This window comes from Carica papaya, chromosome 8 (assembly GCF_054855325.1).
Source record: "Carica papaya isolate Zhongbai chromosome 8, ASM5485532v1, whole genome shotgun sequence".
NCBI lineage: Eukaryota > Viridiplantae > Streptophyta > Magnoliopsida > Brassicales > Caricaceae > Carica > Carica papaya.
The window spans coordinates 1159430-1182775 of record NC_142316.1 but is presented as its reverse complement, the minus strand read 5'-3'; the positions used below and the strand labels follow the sequence as shown (position 1 = coordinate 1182775).

Here is a 23346-nt window from a genome sequence, read left to right as displayed (position 1 = left end):
TATGATCTGAATGTAACATAACACTGTAATAATTCCCAAGTACAGACCGCGACCAAAATTGTCACATTGATGCAATGCACAAATAATTGCTTGTCGAACCATATGTTGGAATTCTAATGCTACAGATTACAAAGTTATCTCAACCTGTTGCAATGTCCAAAATTCTCTTCTTTGTCATCTCCATATACCTCCCAAATCATAAAAACAGTATCTCCTGATTCTCTTATACTAGCTTAAACCTCATTCCATATTCCTCAACTGTAGTTTCCAATATTTCTCCAGTATTCAAATGGTTGGAACAGCTTCATGTTTGCACGGCTCAGATTCTTCCACAAAGATCCAAATGCTAAGCACAGTGATTCACATAACTTGCAAGTTATGCATTAAAAGCTTCATAATTATTTGGATTCCGAAATCAATTATGAATAACCCAGTTCCAAACCAAGATGCGAGCATCCCATTTTCGTGGATGCCAAATCAAACCATTTGCTTTAGCTTTTTAATATATCAATGTCAAATAAGCAAAACTTCACATATTTGTCGTCTGGTTAATAAGAACAGAGAAAAGGTCTCACTTAGTGTGAAGTACAACTGAATGCTCTACCTCTAAACTCAATTCCCTGTAGGCTTTCGCTGCAACACCAAATCATCGGCAGAGTAATAATCTGCAATAAGCCGATACATGTACGACGGATTATGCCCTCCTCTGTAAAATTTTAGAGGGTGAAAAAAAGATTAGCAATACATTTCCAGAAAATGGACAAGTAAAAGAATTAATATCGGGAATATAGAAAATTTGAAATTAAACAGAGAATACATCAAAGAAATTACTTACGCAACACAGTTTAAAGTCGAAATAGAAACAAAGAAAGTTTAACTTGGCTCAGAGATGTACATCTACAGAGATAACTGCAAATTCACTATGAAAAACTTAAACCTTACTGTCAGGGTTTTCCCCTTAGATATGGATTAAAGAGACAACTCAAAACCCCGCATGATAGAAAAAAAAGGCCCTGGACCAAAATATCATACCGTGTCACCTGATTATATCCACAATGACTGTCAGGAACCACAGGAAGAAGGGAAGGAGGGAAGAGGTGTTTGTGCAAATTGTGAGCAATAATCTCTGAATGATATATTCACAACTGAACATTACATCCACGGAACACACTAGGACTCACATGGTGAGGAGAAAATTAGGTTTTATGATTTATGACTTTATCAGGATAGGAAACATAACCGAGTCCTAAGATACCAATCATGTAACAGCTGTTAAAAGTACAATTAGCTTATGCCTTCTGTTAGAGAATAGGAATATTCTTATATAGACTATTTTGAAAATAGTAAGCTTTTTACGTGGTCTTTTCCTATGTAGTTAATGTCCTATGTAAAAATAGACTCTTACGTTTTGTGATTTACGACTTTATGCACTGGCACTTAGGATGGGAAACATAGTCAAGTCCAATCATTTACAGCTGTTAAAATTTTATTCACTTACGCCTTTCATTAGAGAATAGAAATGTTCCTTATATCGTCTATTTGAGAATGGTAAGCTTTTTCTTAGTCTTTTCCTATGTAGTTAATGCCCTAGTAAAAGTCGTAATAATTTTTTGATGATAAAAATTTGAACATAGCAACCTAATATTGGAGAGTGCATCCTCAATATCATACCAGTATAACATTTAATTTAGAACAAAATTCGAAGTATTATATTGTTAGTGTATTCAAATAATTACAAAATTTTAAAGGCATAGATAAAAGTCAAAAGAATTATTTAAACATTAGATATAACTGGTATACATTTGATAATTACATATAATTTCAACAATTTTTTAATAAAGGTTAAACATTAGATTAACTGGTCTACATGTGCTCCTATTTAATTAGTTTCTGGTCTTAGTTTTCTTCTTATTCCTATGTATCTCTATGAATACATGTACTATTTCTTCATTACAATAACAAGAACTCTATTTCACGTTATTCTTTCAGCATGGAACCAAAGGAATAGGTTATGGAACCTACTAATCCTACTGTTTTATTTCTTACTCCATTTTCTAGCCATTCCTAGAGATCTCCTATGAAGCAAAAAAGGATTTTTTTTTTCTTTTTTTAAATGTTACTCAAATTCCCTTCTTACAAGAAAGAAATCCAATTCTCTTCATGTTTGTTTCTGCCCAATTTTTCTCTCTTAAAAAAAAAATCAGTTCTTTCTTTTCCCATTTCATTCTGCTCAAGAAAAGAAATATAAATAATCAAGTTCTCGTCCTTTCATTCGTTTGCTCTACTCATATTCTTCAGTTGGTAAAAAAGATTTTTTTTGCAGATAAACGAAGACTTTATCAAGAAAAAGAGGAAGAAATTACATCAAAGGAGAATAAGACATCCTCCTCAAGACACAGAGAAGGAAACAACTCCAAACAAAGATAGGAAAAGAGAGAAAGTAACGAACATAATACAAAGGCTACGTGCTCTTAATAAATATATTCCATCTTCGGTGGAGAACTGAAATGCTAATGTCGTGGAAGTGACTATGCACTTTGGCCCATAATGAAGGCAAAAAGTTAACCCTCTCCCAAAATTCAGTGTAGGAACTCTGTTGTAAAAAATTGTAGAATTGCGAGCAAGCCATATACACCATAGGCCTGCAAAGAGGACGCCTTGCTACAATGGTTTGGCTTCTTCCCTCACCCCTTTCTCATTGATAGAAACACTAAGGAATGTTTCCACTATTGGGGTGACACCCAGATAACAACCTTACAGATCAAAGTCCATAATTTCCAAGCAGTGTCACAGTGAAGAGACAAATGAGCGTGTATTTCCCTTCCTCTAAAGCACATAACACAAACAACACGAAAAACAGGCCGATAAGGACAAGTCTGGAGCAAATCATTCGTGAACAGCAGTCCAAGGAAAAAACTTCATGTTGAAAGAGGGATTTACAAGTGAAAGGACCTGATTACTCCAAGGTCCACAATCTTTGATTAGCCTGTGGGGTCATAGTGATAGGTGCCAATAAATCCAATAAGGTCAGCATGTGCAAAGTCTCCTTATCCAAAAGGTTACACACTTCGTATAACACTCCCCCTCAAGTTGTGAAATAAATATTGTTCCTTCCTAACTTTCTAATGATAGTTGGAATGTGGACTACTCGGGCCTTTTAGTCAACAAATCTGCAAAGGTGAGCTAGTCAGTATGTATGGGGTACATATTAAGCCACTGTCTACCTTTTCTTTGATAAAATGTTTATCAACTCAAATATTTTTGGTTTGGTCATGTTGCAGCGGATTATGGACAGTGCTTATGGCCAATTTATTGTCAACATAGGCGCTTCGGGTTGTCCTACTTGATTTTTGGGTTTACTAAAATTCATAGTAATTTACATACCCCTTGAGCCATTACTCGAAATTTTGATTCTGCACTTGACCTTACAACTATGTTGTACTTCTTATTTTTCCATATAACCAAGTTGCCCCCAAAAGAGAGACAATAACCCTTGGTAGATCTTCTGCCCATCAACTGACCTTACGTAGTCTGCATTCATAATAAGATTACAAGAGCAACTTGTCATTTTTTCTAAATATGAATCCTTTCCTTGATGACCTCCAGCACTCTGCAGGCGGCCTATTGTTAATTGTACATGGTACTTCTTGATGGTTGAGCTCATTTGGAATCTATTGCTTGTCACAAGTACCAAATTGATATTTGGTTGAGCTTGTTTGCAATTTGTGGTTTAAGAAAGTCATCACCCTTGTCAGGAGGAAGCTTGAGGAGTTCATCAAGCTACCAGTTTTTTAATTTAGTTTTAAGTTGTCTTTAATTACTATATTTGCAAGGAAGTCTAAGGAGTTCATCAAGCTACCAGTTGCTTAATTTAGCTTTAAGTTCTTGACTACCTTGTTTAAAACAAGCTTAATCTTGTGCCAAGTTCATCTTGAGAGATAAAGCATTAAAGAATAAGAATATTTATTTTTTTTTTTAAATAAGGAAATATTTATTATATAGCCTATTTGAGAATAGTAAGCTATAACTATAGTAAAAATGTCTCTTAATTTAGATTCCATTTTCAGTTTTCTTTCACTATTTGTTAGGCATATCTATAAATGCATAAGCTATTTCTTCAATATAATAACAAGAACAACATTTCACTTTATTCGTTTAACCCTTCTGAATCTCATGTAGGATGCAGTCAAAAGGCATTTGAACTTACGTGTCAGTGATAAACAGACTAACAAGCTTCGGTGGAACATAATCAAATGTTGGATTAACAACATGAAGAGTAGGGGAGCCAGTGCCACTTCCAAAGTCCATGCAGTCAGAGAATTCTCCGAAGTCCAACAGTTCTGATGGAGATCTCAACTCATTCAATAACACTTCAGGATTGTGCGGATAAAGAGGACATAACTGTTATGAAGAAGAACAAGTAGAAGTCAACAAAAATAGGAAGTATGAATTGGAACATAAAAATCACAAGCAAAAAAGTATTTATCAACTACTAAACAAATCACTGTACCTCATTACGTGACCTGTTATTAGTGCATGTCACAAAATAAGGAGAAAATAGAGTAAAAACCTTCTCCTGAATTCTGCAACCTTCTAGCGTCCAACATTGACGAAGGGGATGGTTGAGAGATTCCTCCAAGATAGTAGAACCTTTCAATCTTTGAGATATCTAGGTACTTAAAGTTAATCTTCCTCATTGGGTGCATCCTCTTCTGACTAGCTAACCTCCTCTCCATCTTAGAAATCCATTGGTTTCAAATTCTTAAATACTTAAATCAGGTTCCCAAAGGTAAACCCAAATATTTCGAAGGCAACTTACAGGTTTTACACACAAGAACTGAAACACAGTTTGTCACATGAATGCCTTCTCTAAATGGTACCAACTCTTAACTTTTCCAGGTTAATCTTGGCGCTAGAGACAGCTTAAAAACAAAAATAAGTGCATCTCACATTTAGTGATTAGACCGTGTCTGGCCTCTAGAACAATGGACTCATTAGCAACCAACACACTAGTCAGTCTTTACACCTCTCACCACCTTCCACAAACGATCATTGATTCAGATCATTTACCTTTTTCCTTTAGAAGCATCTTGTTAAAAGTCTCCATAATCAGGACAAAAAGCAAGGGTGACAAGAAACTCCTTGCCATAAGCCCCTATAGGATGAGAAATACTCGTTAAAGCTCCATTAACGAAGATTGTCAAAGAACAAGAGAAGATGAATTGAAGGATACTTGTGCCATTTCAACCAAATCCCATTTGCCTTAACAAGTACATGAAGGACCAGACTCGTGGTCATAAGTTTTCTGAACATCCAGCTCCAACAGAAGGGCCCTGCTCTCTAATTGTAACACAATCCACCACCTTCTTTATGATGAAAGCAGCACAAAAATCTGATGACCGCTCACAAAGGCATGTTGACCTTCCCCTATCACCTGACAAATAACCCTTGATGGTGAGGAATTTGGCAAACATTTTATGGCACTTCTACCAAGCTGGTTGACCTGAAATTCTTGATCCTCTCGAATCATAACCAAAAAAGTTGACTGAAGAAGTTACAGACTTGGTGGTTCCATGGTATTTCTCGAAAAGGCTTTAGATATCTATGCAAACAACCTGCCAAATTTTTTGAGGAAAGCCATAGTAAAGCTATTTGGGTCTAGGGCTTTATTCAAATTATAATACATCAAAATAGCTTGACATAAAATCCCCTAGCTCAGTATAAACCTTACTCTAAAAATTCTTTGACAGCCAAGTTTGGCCCATTCTCCAAATTATAATTTATTCCATTGATGATCAAACTGGACATGAAGTTTTTTCTAAGGTGAATGTTCACCATCCAGCAAAAAAATGTTGTATAGTCTTTTCCCCTAACCTTACAAAAGAATAGACATGTCGCTATGCTGCTACTCCATCTAGGTAGGAAACAGGACATTAAAGGAGCCGGTTGACTGACTCTGCAGATCTGTTACACAAGTAGTACCCATTCACAATGACCTTCCCCATCTTGATCGAGTTGTCTATGGTAAGAATACAACTTGTTGCTGCTTCTCATGCAAAAACGCTACTCTAGGAGATGTTTAGATCTTCCAAATCAGTTTACATGAAAAATCCCCCATGATCCTTCTACTTTTGGCCAAATAGGATTACAAGAGTAATAAGATTTTACGGAAAATGCCACTCTTGGGCAAGTATATTATCTTTTTTCATTTACCAAAATTTTAACTTTAAAAACCCTAATTTGTAGATTTATAATATGTTATGTCATGGAAAATAAAAAGTAAATACTTTTCCAGCTTAAAGCTCATCAAATTATTAGTTTACTGTTCTTCTATGATCTTCAGCAAACGCTTGAAAAGGGTATAATGGTAATTAAGCAGCAGCCAGAAAACTGTAGAAATAATATCCACAGATAACAGATTCTACTTCATTCCATTTCAGTTTACAAACTACATTTCCCGTTATCTGCACATACATATATACATAAACATACATATATATATATAAAGAACTATAAAATTAAGCAAATGCAAACAGACTCTCTATCCCACATACACTTCAACACGACATAATTATCATTATCCCTCCAGAGCACAAAAAATCAAGAACATGTAAATAAAAAATAAAGAAATCAACTTGTATACTTCCAGTAAAAGTTTTGGGCAAGTACAGTGGACCAGATTACCTTGTGACTGCCAGCAAGCACAACAAAAGGGACAGCATGTTTTTGAGCTGCAAGTGCAACCATATTCAACCCAACAGGTGCTATAACCCCACCATTAGCCATGACAGCATGAGCTCCAACTATAACCTTCAAAATAAAATTTTCACTAAAGAGGTGGCAAACCAAGAAATCCAACAATACCAAATATAGAGAAAGCTAAGACTGATAATATACCATGTTCACTCGAGAAATCATAGCAAAAACTGCAGAGTCAGTAATCAATGTGGTTTGCAAACCTCTTGCAACCAATTCTTTGGCTAGAAGATGCCCCTGATACCTAATTATTTGAAATGAAATTACCAAAATGGAAAAAAATGTAAAATGTGTTGCCCATAAAGAAATAAAAGTTGCTAAATTAAATACGAATTCCTTCACCTTCGAATGTAGAAACTACTGATACATACCTTGGAGCACCCTCTGCAATGAACACCCGAAATGATCTCTTTTTCTCCTTTGCAGCATAAAGAAACTCCAATACTGTTCTTGAACTGCCTAGAGTTAAAATTACCTCACTGGCAACAGAAATGATCTATAATTAATTAGTCTAGAAAAGAATAAATGTATAGCAGGAAGCATTGAAGGAATCAAGAAAGAAGTCACATGCCAAGAATTAGAATTAAATCAACATTCAAAGAAAGAATCAGAAATGGAATTAATTAATTAATTAATTTACACATTTGATGCATAATTAAATCAAGATTCCTCCTATTTTTCAATTGTATAATCTTAGATTTTGTTTCTGCATATACCAAGAAAGAAATCACAGAACATCTTTTTTACATTGGATGTGGAACTGACTTAGACTTAGGCTGTTATTGTATTCTCATTCTCATTCCATGAATTAGAATTGAACTAAACATAACATACAATTTGGATTGTTAGAAAACACAACAGAATTAAGAAGCTGAATTAGAATAATCACATTATTAGCTTCTCGATCATTGAAGTGCCAAAAGAAGGACATATTCCAATAATGCAAATCGTAGAGTGATTTAGAAAAGAGGAAATAGGAGAATTATGATTCCGGGAAAAGTTATAGAGGTGATGAAATCAAGAGGTAAGTGTGATATTATCAACCCACGAATCCTCCGAAAATAAGAAAACGAGGGCATCACCCATCCTCAAAGTTCCAAAAGCAAGAAAACATGAAGCATAAAGGCCAGATATAACTTTCTAGGGACTTCTGTACACACTTTAAACAATGAAAGATGATGATAAATAGATGAAACTTGGCATGCATTAACAGTTCCATATAATTCCTTACAAGTGGTCAATATTTATTGTTTATGAGAGAATTTTCATCATCTTAATTGAACTAAGCATGAATTTGCAAATGAATTCCATAAAAATCTGAACTTATTCCAAACATAGCCATAAAGTTTCACAAGATCCTATTATCTCTAGAATAATAAAAAATAAATGGGAATCATAACCAAAGAAGACAAAATAAACCCATTAATATATACCAGCCACCCTATAAATAATATTATTGAAAAATTATGCTAGATGACCTGCATTATTCCTTCCTCAAAAGAACTAGACTCTAGAAGGGATGCATGAAGATAATCGACAAACAAGTTTAGATCCATAAAAAGAAAGCTCCTCTTTAATTACTCGTGAAGGGTCGTCTACGCATACTTGAAACAATAGAAGAGGATAAATAGATGAAACTTCCCATGTACTAACAGTTTCACATAATTTCTTATGATGTCAATTTTTATCATTTACGAGAGAATTTCACCACCTTAGTTAAATAGTAAAACATAAATAGGAATTGTAACCAAATAAGAAAAAATAAACCCATTCAAATTTAATATCCAACCTACAAGTAATTGTCAAGATATAGAAATGCTGGCAAGAGATTAGATGAATTAATTAGAAATCCTGTAAATTTAGGGATTAAGAGGTTAGGTTTCCTAATGAATTAGTCTCCTATTTAGGAATGAGTAAGTTTCCTGTTGAGTTAGTGTTCTATTTAGAAATGAGTTAGTTTCCTATTTTTTTCTCTTGTAACTTCCTATATAATACCATGTATTATCAATTCAGAAATAGAGATCTTTTTTTTCTTCTCATATTTCTTCATATGGTATCAGAGCTCTAAACTCTTTTCTAGGAATTCTGCCTCTATTCTCTTCAGCTTAATTGCTGAACGATCTTCGTTTCAGTCATTGCTAATCTTGTTTTTTATTTCTCCTTCTTCTTTAATTCCCAGTTGAGCAGTCTTAATTGCTGTTGATTTCCTTCCTTCATCATGTCAACCTCCCAAACCACCTACACCACTGCCTCCAGCAATTCAAATCCACCCGAAGAGTCCAACTCTATTAAGAAAATTGGAGAATTGCAGAATATTTAGGCCTCATATAGGCTCAATGGGAAGAACTACCTCAAATGATCTCAATTTTTCCGCACGTACCTCAAGAGCAAAGGGAGACTTAATCACGTTCTTAGAACGGGACCAGTACAAGATGACCCACCATTTGAAGCCTGGGATGAGGAGGATTCCATGATAATGTCTTGGCTATGGGATTATATGAATCCCATAATCAGTGATACGTGTATGTTTTTTGCTACAGCAAAGGAAATTTGGGATTTCATTCGTCGCACATATTCGAAAGTCCATGATGCTGCTTAAGTGTACGAGATCAAAGTAAGAACTATGGCCACTAAGCAAGCAGACAAATCTATCACAAAATATGCAAACCTGCTGTAAAACCTGTGGCAAGAACTTGATCATTACCAAGTTTTTAAGATGAAACACCCCAAGAATGTTGTCATCTTGAAGAACTTCATTGAAAAATACCAAATTTATGATTTTTTGGCTGGATTGAATTCTAAATTCGATCAGGTTAGGATCAAAATCATTGGCAAGGAGGACACCCCTCCTCTAGAAGAGACAATATCATTTATTCGAGCAGAAGAAAGCCAAAGGAGTATTATGCTTCAAACACAACAAACCGTGAACGAGTCAGCCCTAATAACAAAAACAGATCATCAGGAGAAATGAAATGATAATCTAACTCAACACTCTGGTAAAGAAAACCAGTGGAAGGAGAACAAGGACAATCTTTGGTGCACCTATTGCAAGAAACTGAGGCACACAAAAGAGAAGTGTCGGAAACTTAATGGTAAGTCACCAAGCCGAGAATGGGGGAATCGTGGGGGGCAACAAAGACATCAAGCACATATGGTAAGAGCAACCCAAAACTAAGGAAAATTCAGCAACAGGGGAATTCAACAATGAAAAAATTGAGAAACTGAGAAACCTGCTGGGGTCTCTTGTGAAGCCTTCTAGAACTTGTTCTTTGGTTCTTATAAGTAAACCTTCATTCTATTTTTGCATGAACACCTCGAAAACATTATATGTTAATTTTTGGATAATAGATTTTGGTGCCACAAATTATATGACCTTCATACCTCAACTTTTTCACACTTGTACTCCATACCCAAGCAACAAAAAAATTTTAGTGGTTAATGGCTCTTTAGCTACTATTGCAGGGTTTAGAGATATACATATCACACCTATCCTTATCCTTAAAAATGTCCTCCATGCATCGAAACTATCAACCAACCTGGTTTCCATTTAAAAACTAACCCATGATCTTTAATGTTATGTCACTTTTTTCCCTTCTTATTGTGTTTTTCAGGATTAGCACTCAGGAAGGAGGATTGGACTTGCTAAAAAAAGAAACGGTCTTTACTACCTTGAATCATCAAAAAATGGTAGAAGCAATTTGTCTTTAGTTTTCTTCAAGTCCACAAATAAAGATGTCATTTAGTTGTATCACCTACGCCTTGGTTATCCATCTTTAGGGTTTTAAAAGTCATGTTTCCTCATTTGTTCTATGGATTAAATATGTCTGAATTTCATTGTGAACTTGTGAATTAGCAAAACATGCCCGTGTATCTTTTCCTATCAACAATAAAAAAATCTCTCATCATTTTTATTTAATTCATAGTAACATATAGGGTCCTTCTACAATACCAAATGTTTCTGTCGCTCGTTGGTTTATATCCTTAATTGATGATTGCACTCGAATTACTTGTCTCTTTCTTCTTAAACAAAAATCTGATGTTAACATTGTTATACCCAACTTCCACTCAACGGTTCAAAACAAATTTGGGGTTAAAATAAAAAGCTTTAAAGCAGACAATGCTAGAGACTACTTCAACCAGATTTTGTCACCCTATTTTCAATAACGTGTTAACACACCTCAGCAAAATGGGGTAGCTGAAAAGAAAAATGAGCACGCACTTAACACCATCCGAGGCTTATTCTTTCAAGGGAATGTTCCTAAGTCCTATTGGGGAAAGGTTGTTCTTACTGCTACACCCCTGATAAATAGACTTCCCTCACGTGTGTTACACAACAAAAGCCCCATAAAGATCCTTAATAGTTTTTACCCTCACTTCAGAATCTCAAATGGCCTAACACCCAGAGTATTTGGGTGCACTGCCTTAGTTCATATCCAAAACCAACAAAGAGGCAAGCTAGATCCTCGAGCCATAAAATGTGTTTTTTTTTGTTACTCAACCATTCAAAAGATATACAAGTGTTACAACTCTTCATCCAAAAAATTTTACATCTCTGCAGATGTCACCTTCCCAAAAAATAAACATTTTTTCTTCAAATCCTCTCTTCAGGGGGAGATTTCAATTATGGAAGATAGTACTTGTAAGTCATTTGAAACAATTAAAATCCTTGACCTTCCTCAGATTCCAGTCCATGCTGTTGAATCCAAAAACTCTTACCTAATAACATCTGAGTCACCCAATTCTGCTGCTGAACTCGTGTCACCTCTTGTCCCTACCAGTGTAAGTCAAAAGTTACCAAGATTCACTCAGGTATTTAAGGAGAAAGGTCGTTCCAAAACTGATAGAAGTCTAAGAATCTAACCCAGACTCTGGAAATGAGATCACGATAAGATCTGACCCACCTTTACACACACAATCTGTTGAAATACCTGATAATCCAAAAGACGATCTAGACCTTCCCATTGCTGTGAGAAAAGGTACCGGAGAATGCATCAAACAGCCGCTTACTATCTCACTATGTCTCTCTTAAACACTTATTACCATCCCACAAAAAATTCATTGTAAGTTTAAACACCATTACTAACCCTAACACTGTTTCTGAGGCATTGTCGAAAAGAGAATGGAGGGATCTTATGAGAAAAGAGACGATTGCATTAGAAAAGAATAAAACATGGAAGATTGTTAATAAACCAAAAGAGAAAAACATTATTGACTGTAAATGAATTTTCACACTGAAATACAAGGCTGATGGATCCCTTGAGAGATATAAAGCAAGACTGGTGGTCAAAGGGCATACTCAAACTTATAAGATAGATTATCAGGAGACTTTTGCTCCAGTTGCAAAAATGAATACATTGAGGATTCTATTGTCATTGACTGCCCACTTCAAGTGGCAACTCCTACAATATGATGTTACGAATGCATTTCTCCATGGCGATTTAGATGAAAAGATATATATGAATATCCCACCGGAATTTGAGGGGGACACAGGTAACAAGGTATAAAAGTTGAAAAAGATTCTTTATGAGTTAAAACAAACTCCTAGAGCATGATTTGAGAGATTTGCAAAAGTTATGAAGGAGTCGGGATATAAACAAAGCCAAGGTAACCACACTCTCTTCATTAAACATTCGACTGTAGGGGGAGTAACTGCACTTCTAGTCTATGTGGACGACATCCTAGTGACTGGAAATGATGAAAGAGAAAAGCAAGAACTGAAGCTGAGACTAGCAAAAGAATTTGAAATAAAGAAACTGGGAAAACTGAAGTATTTGCTCGGTATTGAAGTGCACAGGGCATCTTCATATCTCAGCAAAAGTACATGATTGATCTATTAACAGAAACATGAAAAATTGGGTGTAAACCAGTCTCTACACCCATGGATTCAAACCATAAGTTGGGAGAAGCTAAAAAAGAACCAACTATTGATAAAATAATGTACCAAAGGTTGGTCGAAAACCTCATATACCTTGCCCACACTCGGCCTGACATAGCATACTCAGTGAGCGTGATTAGTCAATTCATGCACGATCCAAGAGAACCTTATCTTCAAGTTGCTTACAGGGTACTGCATTACTTGAAAGGCAATCCAAGAAAAGGAATTTCGTTCAAGAAGAACAACACTCTTGCTCTAGAAGCTTACACCGATGTTGACTATGCAGGTTCTCTAGTGGATAGAAGATTAACTACACGGTATTGTACTTTTCTTGGAGGTAATCTGGTAACGTGGATGAGTAAGAAACAGAATGTCGTCGCAAGATCATCTGCAGAATTAGAGTTCAGAACTATTGCTCATGGATTATGTGAGCTACTCTAGTTGAAGATTATTCTAGATGATTTAAGAGTCAAATAGGAAAGACCTATGAAGCTCTATTGTGACAACAAGTTAGCTATTAATATTTCTTATAATCCTATACAACATGATAGGACAAAACATATCGAAATTGGTAGACATTTCATTAAAAAAAAATTGGAGGAAGAGTTAGTGTGTATGTCTTATGTTCAATTAGAACGTCAAGTAGCTGATGTTCTTACAAAGGGGCTTAACAGTTCAAATTTTCATGATCTTGTATTCAAGCTGGGAATAGAAGACATCCATCCCTTAGCTCGAGGGGGAATGTCAAGATATAGATATGCTGGCAAGAGATTAGGAGAATTAATTGGAAATCTTGTAAATTGAGGGATTAAGAGGTTAGGTTTCTTAATGAGTTAGTGTCCTATTTAGGAATGAGTAAGTTTCCTGTTGAGTTAGTGTCCTATTTAAAAATGAATTAGTTTCTTATTTTTTTCTCATGTAACCTATTAATAAATACCATGTATTATCAATTCAAAAATAGAGATCTTTCTTTTCTTCTCATATTTTCTCACAGTAATATAATAGAAAAGTAATGCTAGATGACCTGCATCACTCCTTCCTTAGAAGAACTAGACTCTAGAAGGGATGCCTGAAGATAATTATCACAAAAGTTTGGTAAAAAGAAAGCCCTTCTTCAATTAGTCATGAAGTGTCTTCTAGACAACTCTTCCAACACAAGAAGAATCAATCAAGAACTCCATTGGAGGATATAATAGTATTACATCTAAAAGACCATCAACTCAAACAGAGTTGGTGGAAATGGTAACACCTCAGGAACTTGAGAACCTACAAAGGCATTGCTAACCAAAAGCAAGAGGCTTAGTCTTAATTGGAAAACAATCATCTATAGTCAAGACCTATGTTCATAATAAACTTTAGACCCAAGTTTTCTCATGATGATAAGGGCCCGTGGCTCTAGAAACTAAGAAATTACTTGCAAGTAAAGAAACAAGAAGAGTCTAAGTTCCATTGGGATTTATTAGCTCAAGGCAAGAGGAAAAGCTCAAAGCATTGTAACTAATGCCAATAAAGCCGAGGTCTCTTTATCATTTAGGTCGCAATAAAAATGAATGTTTCAAAAAAATTGAGAATCTTGCATATCATAAAATAAGATATGAAATTATATAACAAAATGAAGATTATCAACAAAAGCGTGGGAATAAAATAGCGAAGGAAGAATCCCAAAACCAAGAATCCTTGCAAAATAGAAAACGAGATCCACCCCCCAACATCAACAAAGTGAAGGATGAAAAGGGGAGTACACCAGCAACATGAACTTTTGAAAAGATAGAAGAGTTCTTTCCAGAAGGTACAGATGAAGGCGACATTCCTGTCACTATTGACTCATGTGGCCCATCTAGTGGTAGGAAGTTGCATATTTTTAGAAAAATGACCCACAACCACCAAAAGTATCATTTTCCCTTAGGACGAAGATATTCCACAAAATCTAAAAAATATCAGACAATATCTATCCCGGAATTTCCAGTAGTTGGAGGAAGCCAGCAGCGTACAATTGTTCAACTTTCTGGCACCAACAAGTTTTGTCATGGTCCCAAATACATAATCATTTACACATTAGCATACACCATCATTAATAAACAAATATATACGTATATAATGAAAACCAGAAAACATTTTCATGCACCCAAAAGAACCTTCTATTATGCAGCTCATAATAGTTTCATGAAGAAACAAATAAGTAAACACATGTATTTCAGAAATGAAAAATACAAGACCCTTTCATGTACTAAGTGGTACCTAATTTACTTGACAGTTTTCCTATCGACCTTCTATTATATTCAATCCTTTTTCCTCCTAGTTTGTTCTGTTTCTCTCTTACTTTTGACCTAATCCTATTTCTTTTCTCTAAATCCTTTCTTTTTCCTCTTCCTATGGATAAAAGGGACAACAACCTAACATCATATTTCCTTCCCATAACAACCCCCCCACCCCCAATTCCCCCAAAAAATACTCAGCCAAAAAAGTCCAGAATCTTGTAAATGAGCCAATTCTGGTCCGGAATATCTACCCTGTTCAGTTACATGAAACACACCTCTCAAAAGTAAAAGAGAACTAAGTGCGCCTCATAGATGCTGCAGAACCAAAAAAATGCCTGTGAGCGAAAATTTAATCACACACTCGACAACTACACGTCTAATAGATACTTCAAAAGGCATGGGCAAGTAACCAGTGTAGTTCCAGGCAGGTGATAAAGCACAAAGCAGAAATTGCAGGATGGAGGAACTAGAATAAAAAATTTGATAGCAAATTCGGACAGTAGAGGACATACTTCTGATGTATATGTTCTATTGCTTGTTCGGCAATCTGCTCATGGCAAGTAGCAATCTCCTGAATAAGTTCATTAACTGCTTCAATGACGTCATGCTTTAGCTTCCGACTTCTCGAACTTCTGTCAGCAGCTAAAAGAAAATAAAACCAAAACCATCACCACCTCTTAGCATTGCCACGAACATCCTCAGCAATACAAACAAAGAATAAAAAAATCAAGGACAAGAGACTTTGGACACCATTATTGGTAAGACGAAAAAGAAAAAATCAAAAGAATAAAAAAATCAAACACAATAAAAAGAATAAAAGGATTGAGCCTCTTACACACTTTAACGCAATAAAATCAAATGGTCTCTGTGGCCTGAATCGCGCGGCCATTTCATGCTACAGTGGCGGCTGCAGGATAATTTTGTAAACAAAAAGGCTATTTCGCCTTTTTTGTGAATTTTCCTTTTTACCCTTAAGTGGTATCCTGAGAGACGATTATCAAAGCTTGTCCAAGGGTGGAAATTTCAAGCATGATAAGTTATCTAAAGTTCTTCAGTAAATTGATTTATTTGACACTAGATTGCACTAAGGCTTCTCCTCCATGGTGTTTCTTTAGCTATTTTGCAAAGGAATGGCAACAATCTTGTATTGAAGTTTGTCCAGTTTTATTTCCTTATCTTCTTTATCCTCCCCTTATGTATTCTATTTCTCTTACTAATAATACTTCCTTTTATTTAATTTTTTTTTAAAAAAAAACTAATCCTTAAAAGGGAATCACTATGCATGGGTAAAGATTGGGGACATGGGGAGTGAAGAGAGAGAGAGGCTTACATTTGCTTTTTCCTTCAGAATCACCACCAGATGACGAAGTATGAGGAACAGCTGCGGATCCAGGTGCATCCTCAAGCAGTGTTTGTAAAGAAGGGGGACGCAAAGTGCTCCTAGAAGCAGCTGCAAGAGCTGCAGCTGACAGTATTGGGTGGTCGCGTCGCTCATTATCATCTTCTTCATCACTTGCTGCAGACAAGTTCAGCCCTGCCATGGCAGCTGTTGTCAAAGAAAGATCCTCCTCTCTTATAATGTTCAGAACGCGCCTCACAATATTACCCACAGAAAGCTCTGCAATCAGGTGCATATAGTCTTATCAGAAAAAAGTAGATAAGCACCCAAAAACCGTCAAAGAAAAGTATAAATTAGATATCCAAACACAAGGGAAGTAAGTAAGAGATAAAAGAAAACCAAATTGTCAAAAGACATTACTTCATGATAGTGGCAAATAGTCGTTCAAGATGTGTGATAATCATGTATCTAGCATCTAAGGTTTAAATAGAAAGTTTTCACATAAGTGAGCATGTTGGAGCTAAGGAATATTAAACTTAGAATGCATACTGTCTGCTTGGTCAAGTTTCTACCTCAGCTTTTGCTAATGAAAAGTGGAAGTTTAATATTCTTGACCAAGCAGAGGTAAATCCAAAGTAGAAGTTTACAAGAAGATATTATGGGAATATTTAAGGATCTTCATTCCTTGGGGAAATTTGTGAAATCATTGAACACAACTTTCCTTACACTAATTCCTAAAACAAGGCGAACTAATGATTTTAAAGAATACAGATCAATTAGTTTGGTGGGATATATCTACAAACTCATTGCTAAGGTGTTGACTAGAAGATTATTTAAGGTGTTTGGTGAGGTCATTGGAGAATATCAACATGCTTTTGTTGGTGGGGGACAAATCCTCGATGCTATGATCGCTGCAAACGAAACTGTAGACGACTTATTGGTTGATAAAAAGGATGGGTTTGTATGCAAACTTGATATGGAAAAAGCATATAACAACGTGAACTGGAAATTTGTTGATTACATGGTAATGAGAATGGATTTTGGGCTAAAGTGGAGAAGCCGGATGTATACTTGTATTTCCACTACCTCCTTTGCTGTTTTGGTTAATGGAGGCCCTTCAAAAATGTAAGTAAGGGACGGTATTTATTATTGACAACCCTAAAAAGAAAAAGTAAAAGAATGGCAAGAAACAGAATTTCTTTAAGGCTTCAGAAGGTTTAAGACAAGGGGACCATTCAGCTAATTTAACTGAAATAGAGGTGGATTAATAGAGGGGATCATAGTGATATTCACTCTCTAATTTTCCAATTATTAACATTTCTTGACACTAACACTTGCCATACTTTTTTCCCACCACTATTCTCAACAAAAGAGTCACAAATCTTGAACGAACTGGTTTTATCAGTCTATATTTATTTGAAAGTAAAGTATTTATAACAAGTTAAGCACAAGCACAGAAACATATCCTGCATTTTATTCTTTTTCATCTGATTGAAGAGTTCATACAATCACAAGGAATGTTCGATGAAACAACAATATTTGCATCTCTCTTTTGATGTTTTCCACACTCCGACACATCCCACAAATCTATAGGCCAATATGTATCTAAAAGAAAAGATACCAATCAAAATACATACCAACAGGATTTGCAGCAATCAGCTGCTCGCCAACAGCCCTCACAGCATCAATCAGGGCTCCAGCTTGATTTGTGTAAGGCACTCTCTGCTGTGAAATCACAGATCGTAGAAGCTCAGCAGTCTGCCTTGCTGTTGCATGTGATCCCTCAATCTTTCTGCCACCAAAAAAATGAAAAGGATAATACAAGTATTAGCTTTCATGATTAAATTCAATTTTCCCCCAAATATTCTTTCTTTTTTTCTTTCACAAACCTCATAGGCATATTGAAAAACTCTCTAACCTTTTCCTAAGCTTGTTAAGAAAGTCATTGACAAGGGCTTGTGTATCTGGCATGATTATTCCCAAATTTCACCTGTAAACCAACTCACAAATATTAATTCTCCATTGTAACTGTTGATATATCAATAGATTAGTGTAATTCCTTTGCTTCTTCTGCTTCCTCAGCAACCAACAGGAAAAGAACATAGTGAACTGCAACAATAAAAAAATAAACCAAATTTTTCACTTACCTGAAATCAACAAAGTTTACCTGAGAAGAGAAGAAAATACTTCCAACTGTTTTTGCCTCAATTTAAATGAGGTTAACGAATTATCCTCTGTTTTCCTTTCATTTTCAGAACTTGATCTAACCTTCCTCTCTTCCCTCTGGTCAAACAATAGAAGAGGAAGGCAGAGTTAAAAAAATGTTTCCTCAAAATGGTGATGTTTTAAGGAAGCTAATTTGAAGGGGCTCGTATGGGCTAGGGCCGAAGGAAAAAGAAAAGGGAGAGGCTTAGACTGGGCTATTTTGGGGCTTGTTTTTTCTTTTAAGTTTTCTGGATTTAAATAATTTGTAAATGGGCGGTACCCCCTTGTACCAATATTAATACACATATACACCTTCTTATTTCAAAAAAAAATCTGGATTTAAAGCTCGCTTGAATTTTAAATGAAATGAAATTAGGCTTGGCCAAAATAGCATATCTGTTTGCATCCCCATTCCAATTTATCCAAAAAAATATGTCACAATCAATTCTATGGCCTCAAAAAAGAGCTCAACCTCTTCTCAATTGATTCAGAAATATTCAAAATCCCAAGTATTTAAATTCCACTCTCTAAGTTACATCTCAATTTCTTTTGCCGCCTTAGTGATAACCATTCGTGGGTTTATTCCAATATTATTCCAGTGTAGGAACAAACCCATTCGTGGGTTTATTCCTATACATATATGTTTTCATCCCTATTCCAATTTATGGAAAAAAAATATGTCCTGATCAATTCCCATGGCCTCAAAATAGCGCTCAACTTCTTCTCAATTGATTCAGAAATATTCGAAATACCAAGTATTTAAATTCCACTCTCCAAGTTACATCCCAGTTTCTTTAGCCGCCTTAGTGATAACCATTCGGGGATTTATTCCTATATTATCCTAATTCTACATACTTCACTCTCAACTCATGAGAAAACCATCAAACCAAGTCATTGAAATCAAAGCAGAAACGGATAAATGCATGCGAACCAGAAAGTAATATGCAGAAAAGGAACAGATAAAGGAAAATCCAAACATAGCAACTATCAATATACATAGATATAAAGCAGGTCACAATACTTAAAGCTAGTGAGTAATATAGACAAAAGGAAGAACAGAAAATAAACATGAAAGGAAAATGCAAAGCAGAGGAGATTAAATGAACATTCAGACCAGAATTCTCAAAACTCAAAAACCAGATACGTCAAGATTCAAAATAGCATGTATAAAGGGATAAAATGGGAAGAAACTGGTTATCAGTCTGATCTGGAACCTCAATACCAACCATTCTATCACTCAAAACCAACTAAGGAGGCAAAAATATGCAATGGTTTATGGACATTATATCAAAGCATATAAAAATTAGCGAAAAACATGTATGGATCAACAAAGGAACAGAATAAAAAATGAAATGAAAGAACTAAGAAGACTTATGCTCGCAAAATAGGAGGACATACATAGAAATGCGAGTTGGCAACTAATTAACACAAGACAACTGAGTATTTTCCCTTAAAGTTCCCTTTCTATCTGGATCTGAAGAAGTAACAACCCCAATCTCCCGTGCACTTCAAAACATGTGAAATGAGGGGAAGATTCACACTGAACGACTAAGGAGATTCCAGAAATCAAAAAAGGGTGAGATTAAGGATTCTCTCTTCTATGCCGATAGTCGCTTGGGTGCAAGAGAATGGGGATTTTCTAGAATTTCAGTGTTGATCACAGATGAGGGCACCAATTTGAGGAAAGAAGAAGAAACTGTTGGAGGGGGCAAGCGACGCAATTGTGTAGATGGAAGAGATAATGGCTGCTGTAGCGCTGTTTGGGTTCGGCTTTCTTTTTTTTTTTTCTTTTTCTGGAAATACCAATTCTAATATGAAGAATTTTTCAGATGGAAGTCCAAACCAATGTCATGGGTCGGTTGAAATCGGAAATTTTTTATCTAACCAAACTCAAATTGAAGTGATCCAAAAAATTAATTTTTAAATATAATTAATTATATGCATACATTAATTTAATTTAAAAATTATTAATACATATTTAAATATTAAATTAATTTCAAAATAACTATTTTTTTACATATGTTTAATGATGTAATTTGATATATAATTAAAATAAATTAATCACAGAACCAAAATAAAGCTTATTCAACTCTCAAAATTCAAAACATCAAACAAACAGAATATTATGAATCAAATACTAGTTATAATGAATGCATGTGCAGAATAACTCAGCCCATGAAGAAACAGTAATGTTGTTTTAGGAAGAAAAAAAAATTGCCCAGTAAAGATAAAAGACATGACCAAGCTTTTACATATGCCTTCTTTTTCAAGCTGTAGGGCATAAATGCAGAAACACACAGAGTCTCTTTGTAAGATTATTAAACTATAATAATGGATGAGACTCCCTCTGGTTTAGTCTAAATATGTACTTCCTTATTGGCAGCCATCACAGTTGTTGCAAGGTTTTCTAGACAGCTTATTCAACCAGATCACCAGTTTGACTACAGCCCATAAAGACAATAAAATCCATCCCAGTTAACAACAATCAGCAAAATACAGACTTGAAAATATTGCAGCGTATCCATCTTATGTAGGAAAAATTAGTTTTCTTATAATAATCTCATTAGTCTTCGTGGGGAAAAAAAATCATTTTCACCAAGTCAGCAATGAGCCGTCACTCTGAAGAACTCAAGCTAAAGTAAGTTCATACCATAATGCAAAAATTTAAAATCATAACCTCGTTTTCGTACTTAAACCTCTCCACTAGTCATCGTAAAAAAAATATATATTCAAAAAAAGCACATAAATTAACAAAGCAATCAACAGATTGCAGTTAAATATCGTAACAGAGATAGAGAGCGATGACAAGAAAATCGAAAATGATCATTGTGGCCATGGGAGTACATACCTGAGCAAATTTAGGTTAAACATGAAACGTTTACATTTACCCAATAAGAAATGGTAAATTTGAAGTTTTCGTGAATTGAAAGATAATCTACAGGCTTTTATGCATGATATTATCAACAAATTAAAACTCGAAAACACAACGAGATAAACTTTCAATGCCAAAAATAAGCGATAAATCCACACCCCACAGAAGCAAACTCGATACAGACCTAGAATATCCCAAAAGGAATTTTGTCCAAAAAAGGAAACTTTTTGAAGACAAATAAAAAATCCAAATTTGAAATGAGAGACCCAAAAACAAAAGTGCCACAAAAAACACTCAAATAACAACAACAGAGAAATAAAAGAGTACCTTGATACAAAGACTGAAGTCAAGACTAAACTCAATCCAATCTTCTTCTTTTATCCAAAAAAACCAAAACTCAATCTAGCACACAAAGAAAATTAGCCTGACCCCACCCTGCCTGACTTGAGATTTTTTTTAAAAAACATAAAAAAGTTGAAATGGGTCCTTTGGGATCCAACGGCTCACAGTTATCTTGTCATCTCAGAATTCGTACTTACTCTTTACCACCTTATGCAACAAAGAAAAATATTCCAATGGAAAAAACTAGATTCATTTAACCAATAAAGGCAGGTTGTTTAGATAAGAAATTCTCAAAGCCTAAAAACATTTGTCTCTTGAAAACTCTCCCTCTCAGACCATAAGAAATTCCCTATTATACTTTCTACCTCGACAAGCAACCGCTTAGAAATGCTAAACAGCAAGAGATAAAGACGACCGTACCACTAGGAGAGATCAACCCACCATTCCAATACTCAAGTCTACTAGAGACCCTACTCGCCACTGGGTACAAAAAACTCAGTCCGAGAATTAACACCAAGCAGAAAGCCAATCATAAAAGATCAACATAGCACATCATATCCAGTGAACCCCACAAGCCTAGAGCAAAAGTTCATCTTACAAATAACCTCTTTCTTGACTCCCAATCAGTGTTTTGATTAATAAAACTACCCTCCGTCTTTCTTGACTCCCAGCTCGCCAATTTGTTTTAGAAGTCAGTCCTATATTTCTATCAGGTGCCCTTCTAAAACTCGCTCCATAACCTTAATCCTTATTTCATCGACTCATCCAATTGGATTACAACAAGTAAATAAACGAAAGAACCATAACTATAAGCAGCAAAGCAATTGAAATATCAAGCATCGGACACGTTTGAAACTCATTCGGTGCTGTTCCCTATTTCTGAGACTTGACAACATATAATCATCAGGGAACCAATTACATTTTTCTAAAATTCCAATCGTAAGATTAATACATAGATACCTGAAGGGACACAACTAAAGCCTTGAAAGCAAGTGGATACTGAGCTTTTCCCTTCACGAACCCAGCAGCAATCCCTAGCAGAAACCTTTCTTACCTCTTCTGAATTTCGACCGAAAACGCCTTTTAAAAGCTTGCTTATATTCCCTAATTTCCCCTTCCGCCCAAATTTCAGCAAAGCTCCACTTCTCTCTCACTCTGTCTCTCGTTTTTTTCTCGCGACTCTCAAATTAATAACATTTTCCCCTTCGCTGCCCTCAATTCTTCTTTCCGTCCCGTGATAGTTTTCTCCTTTCAGATATCAGACTTCCTCTCTTCGCAGGCAAAACAAAAACATCCTCGAGCCTCGATCGTTTCCTCTGATCACCGCATCGAAGAGTTCTAGAAATAAATTGCTCGAAAATAAAATCAATATTTTCTGTATACTTACATACATATATATATACACACACGCACGCACACACACATATATATATATATAGAGTGTGAGTGAAAATTGGCAAGAAATTTAAGGTATTATGATACCACTATTATTTATATTTTTAATATTGAATATATTATTTACTATTTTATTTTATGAGTATATCTACACGTATAAAATTGAATTGGAAATCAATTTAAGTGAGGAGAAACCAAAGTTTAATTATGTATTTTTAATAATAAGATAAAACTAATTTTAATTTCAATTATTTGTAATTTTGTTTTTAAATAATAAAATTACTAAAAAATATGTATGATTATA

At 35.2% G+C, this 23346-nt stretch overlaps 1 protein-coding gene across 3 annotated transcripts; it reads right to left on the bottom strand.

Moving 5' to 3' along the window:
• Positions 1-447: 447 nt before the first annotated feature.
• Positions 448-23071, bottom strand: LOC110806361 (NagB/RpiA/CoA transferase-like superfamily protein). 3 transcript variants are annotated; one of them, XM_022031181.2, is made up of 11 exons: positions 22608-23064; positions 18396-18511; positions 18147-18218; positions 17866-18020; positions 16220-16507; positions 15402-15531; positions 7128-7235; positions 6898-7000; positions 6685-6810; positions 4208-4401; positions 448-706 (listed from the first exon to the last, which is right to left on the bottom strand). In XM_022031181.2, exons 3-11 carry the CDS (start codon positions 18197-18199, stop codon positions 613-615), a joined length of 1251 nt encoding a protein of 416 aa, XP_021886873.1. In that variant the 5' UTR covers positions 18200-18218; positions 18396-18511; positions 22608-23064; the 3' UTR covers positions 448-612. The 3 variants fall into 3 exon arrangements, 2 of the variants coding, with proteins under 2 accessions (XP_021886873.1, XP_021886874.1); XM_022031182.2 differs by lacking the exon at positions 18396-18511; XR_015814065.1 differs by lacking the exons at positions 448-706; positions 18396-18511 and adding an exon at positions 4511-5434 and having other exon boundaries at positions 4262-4401; positions 22608-23071.
• Between the last annotated feature and the right edge of the window lie 275 nt (positions 23072-23346).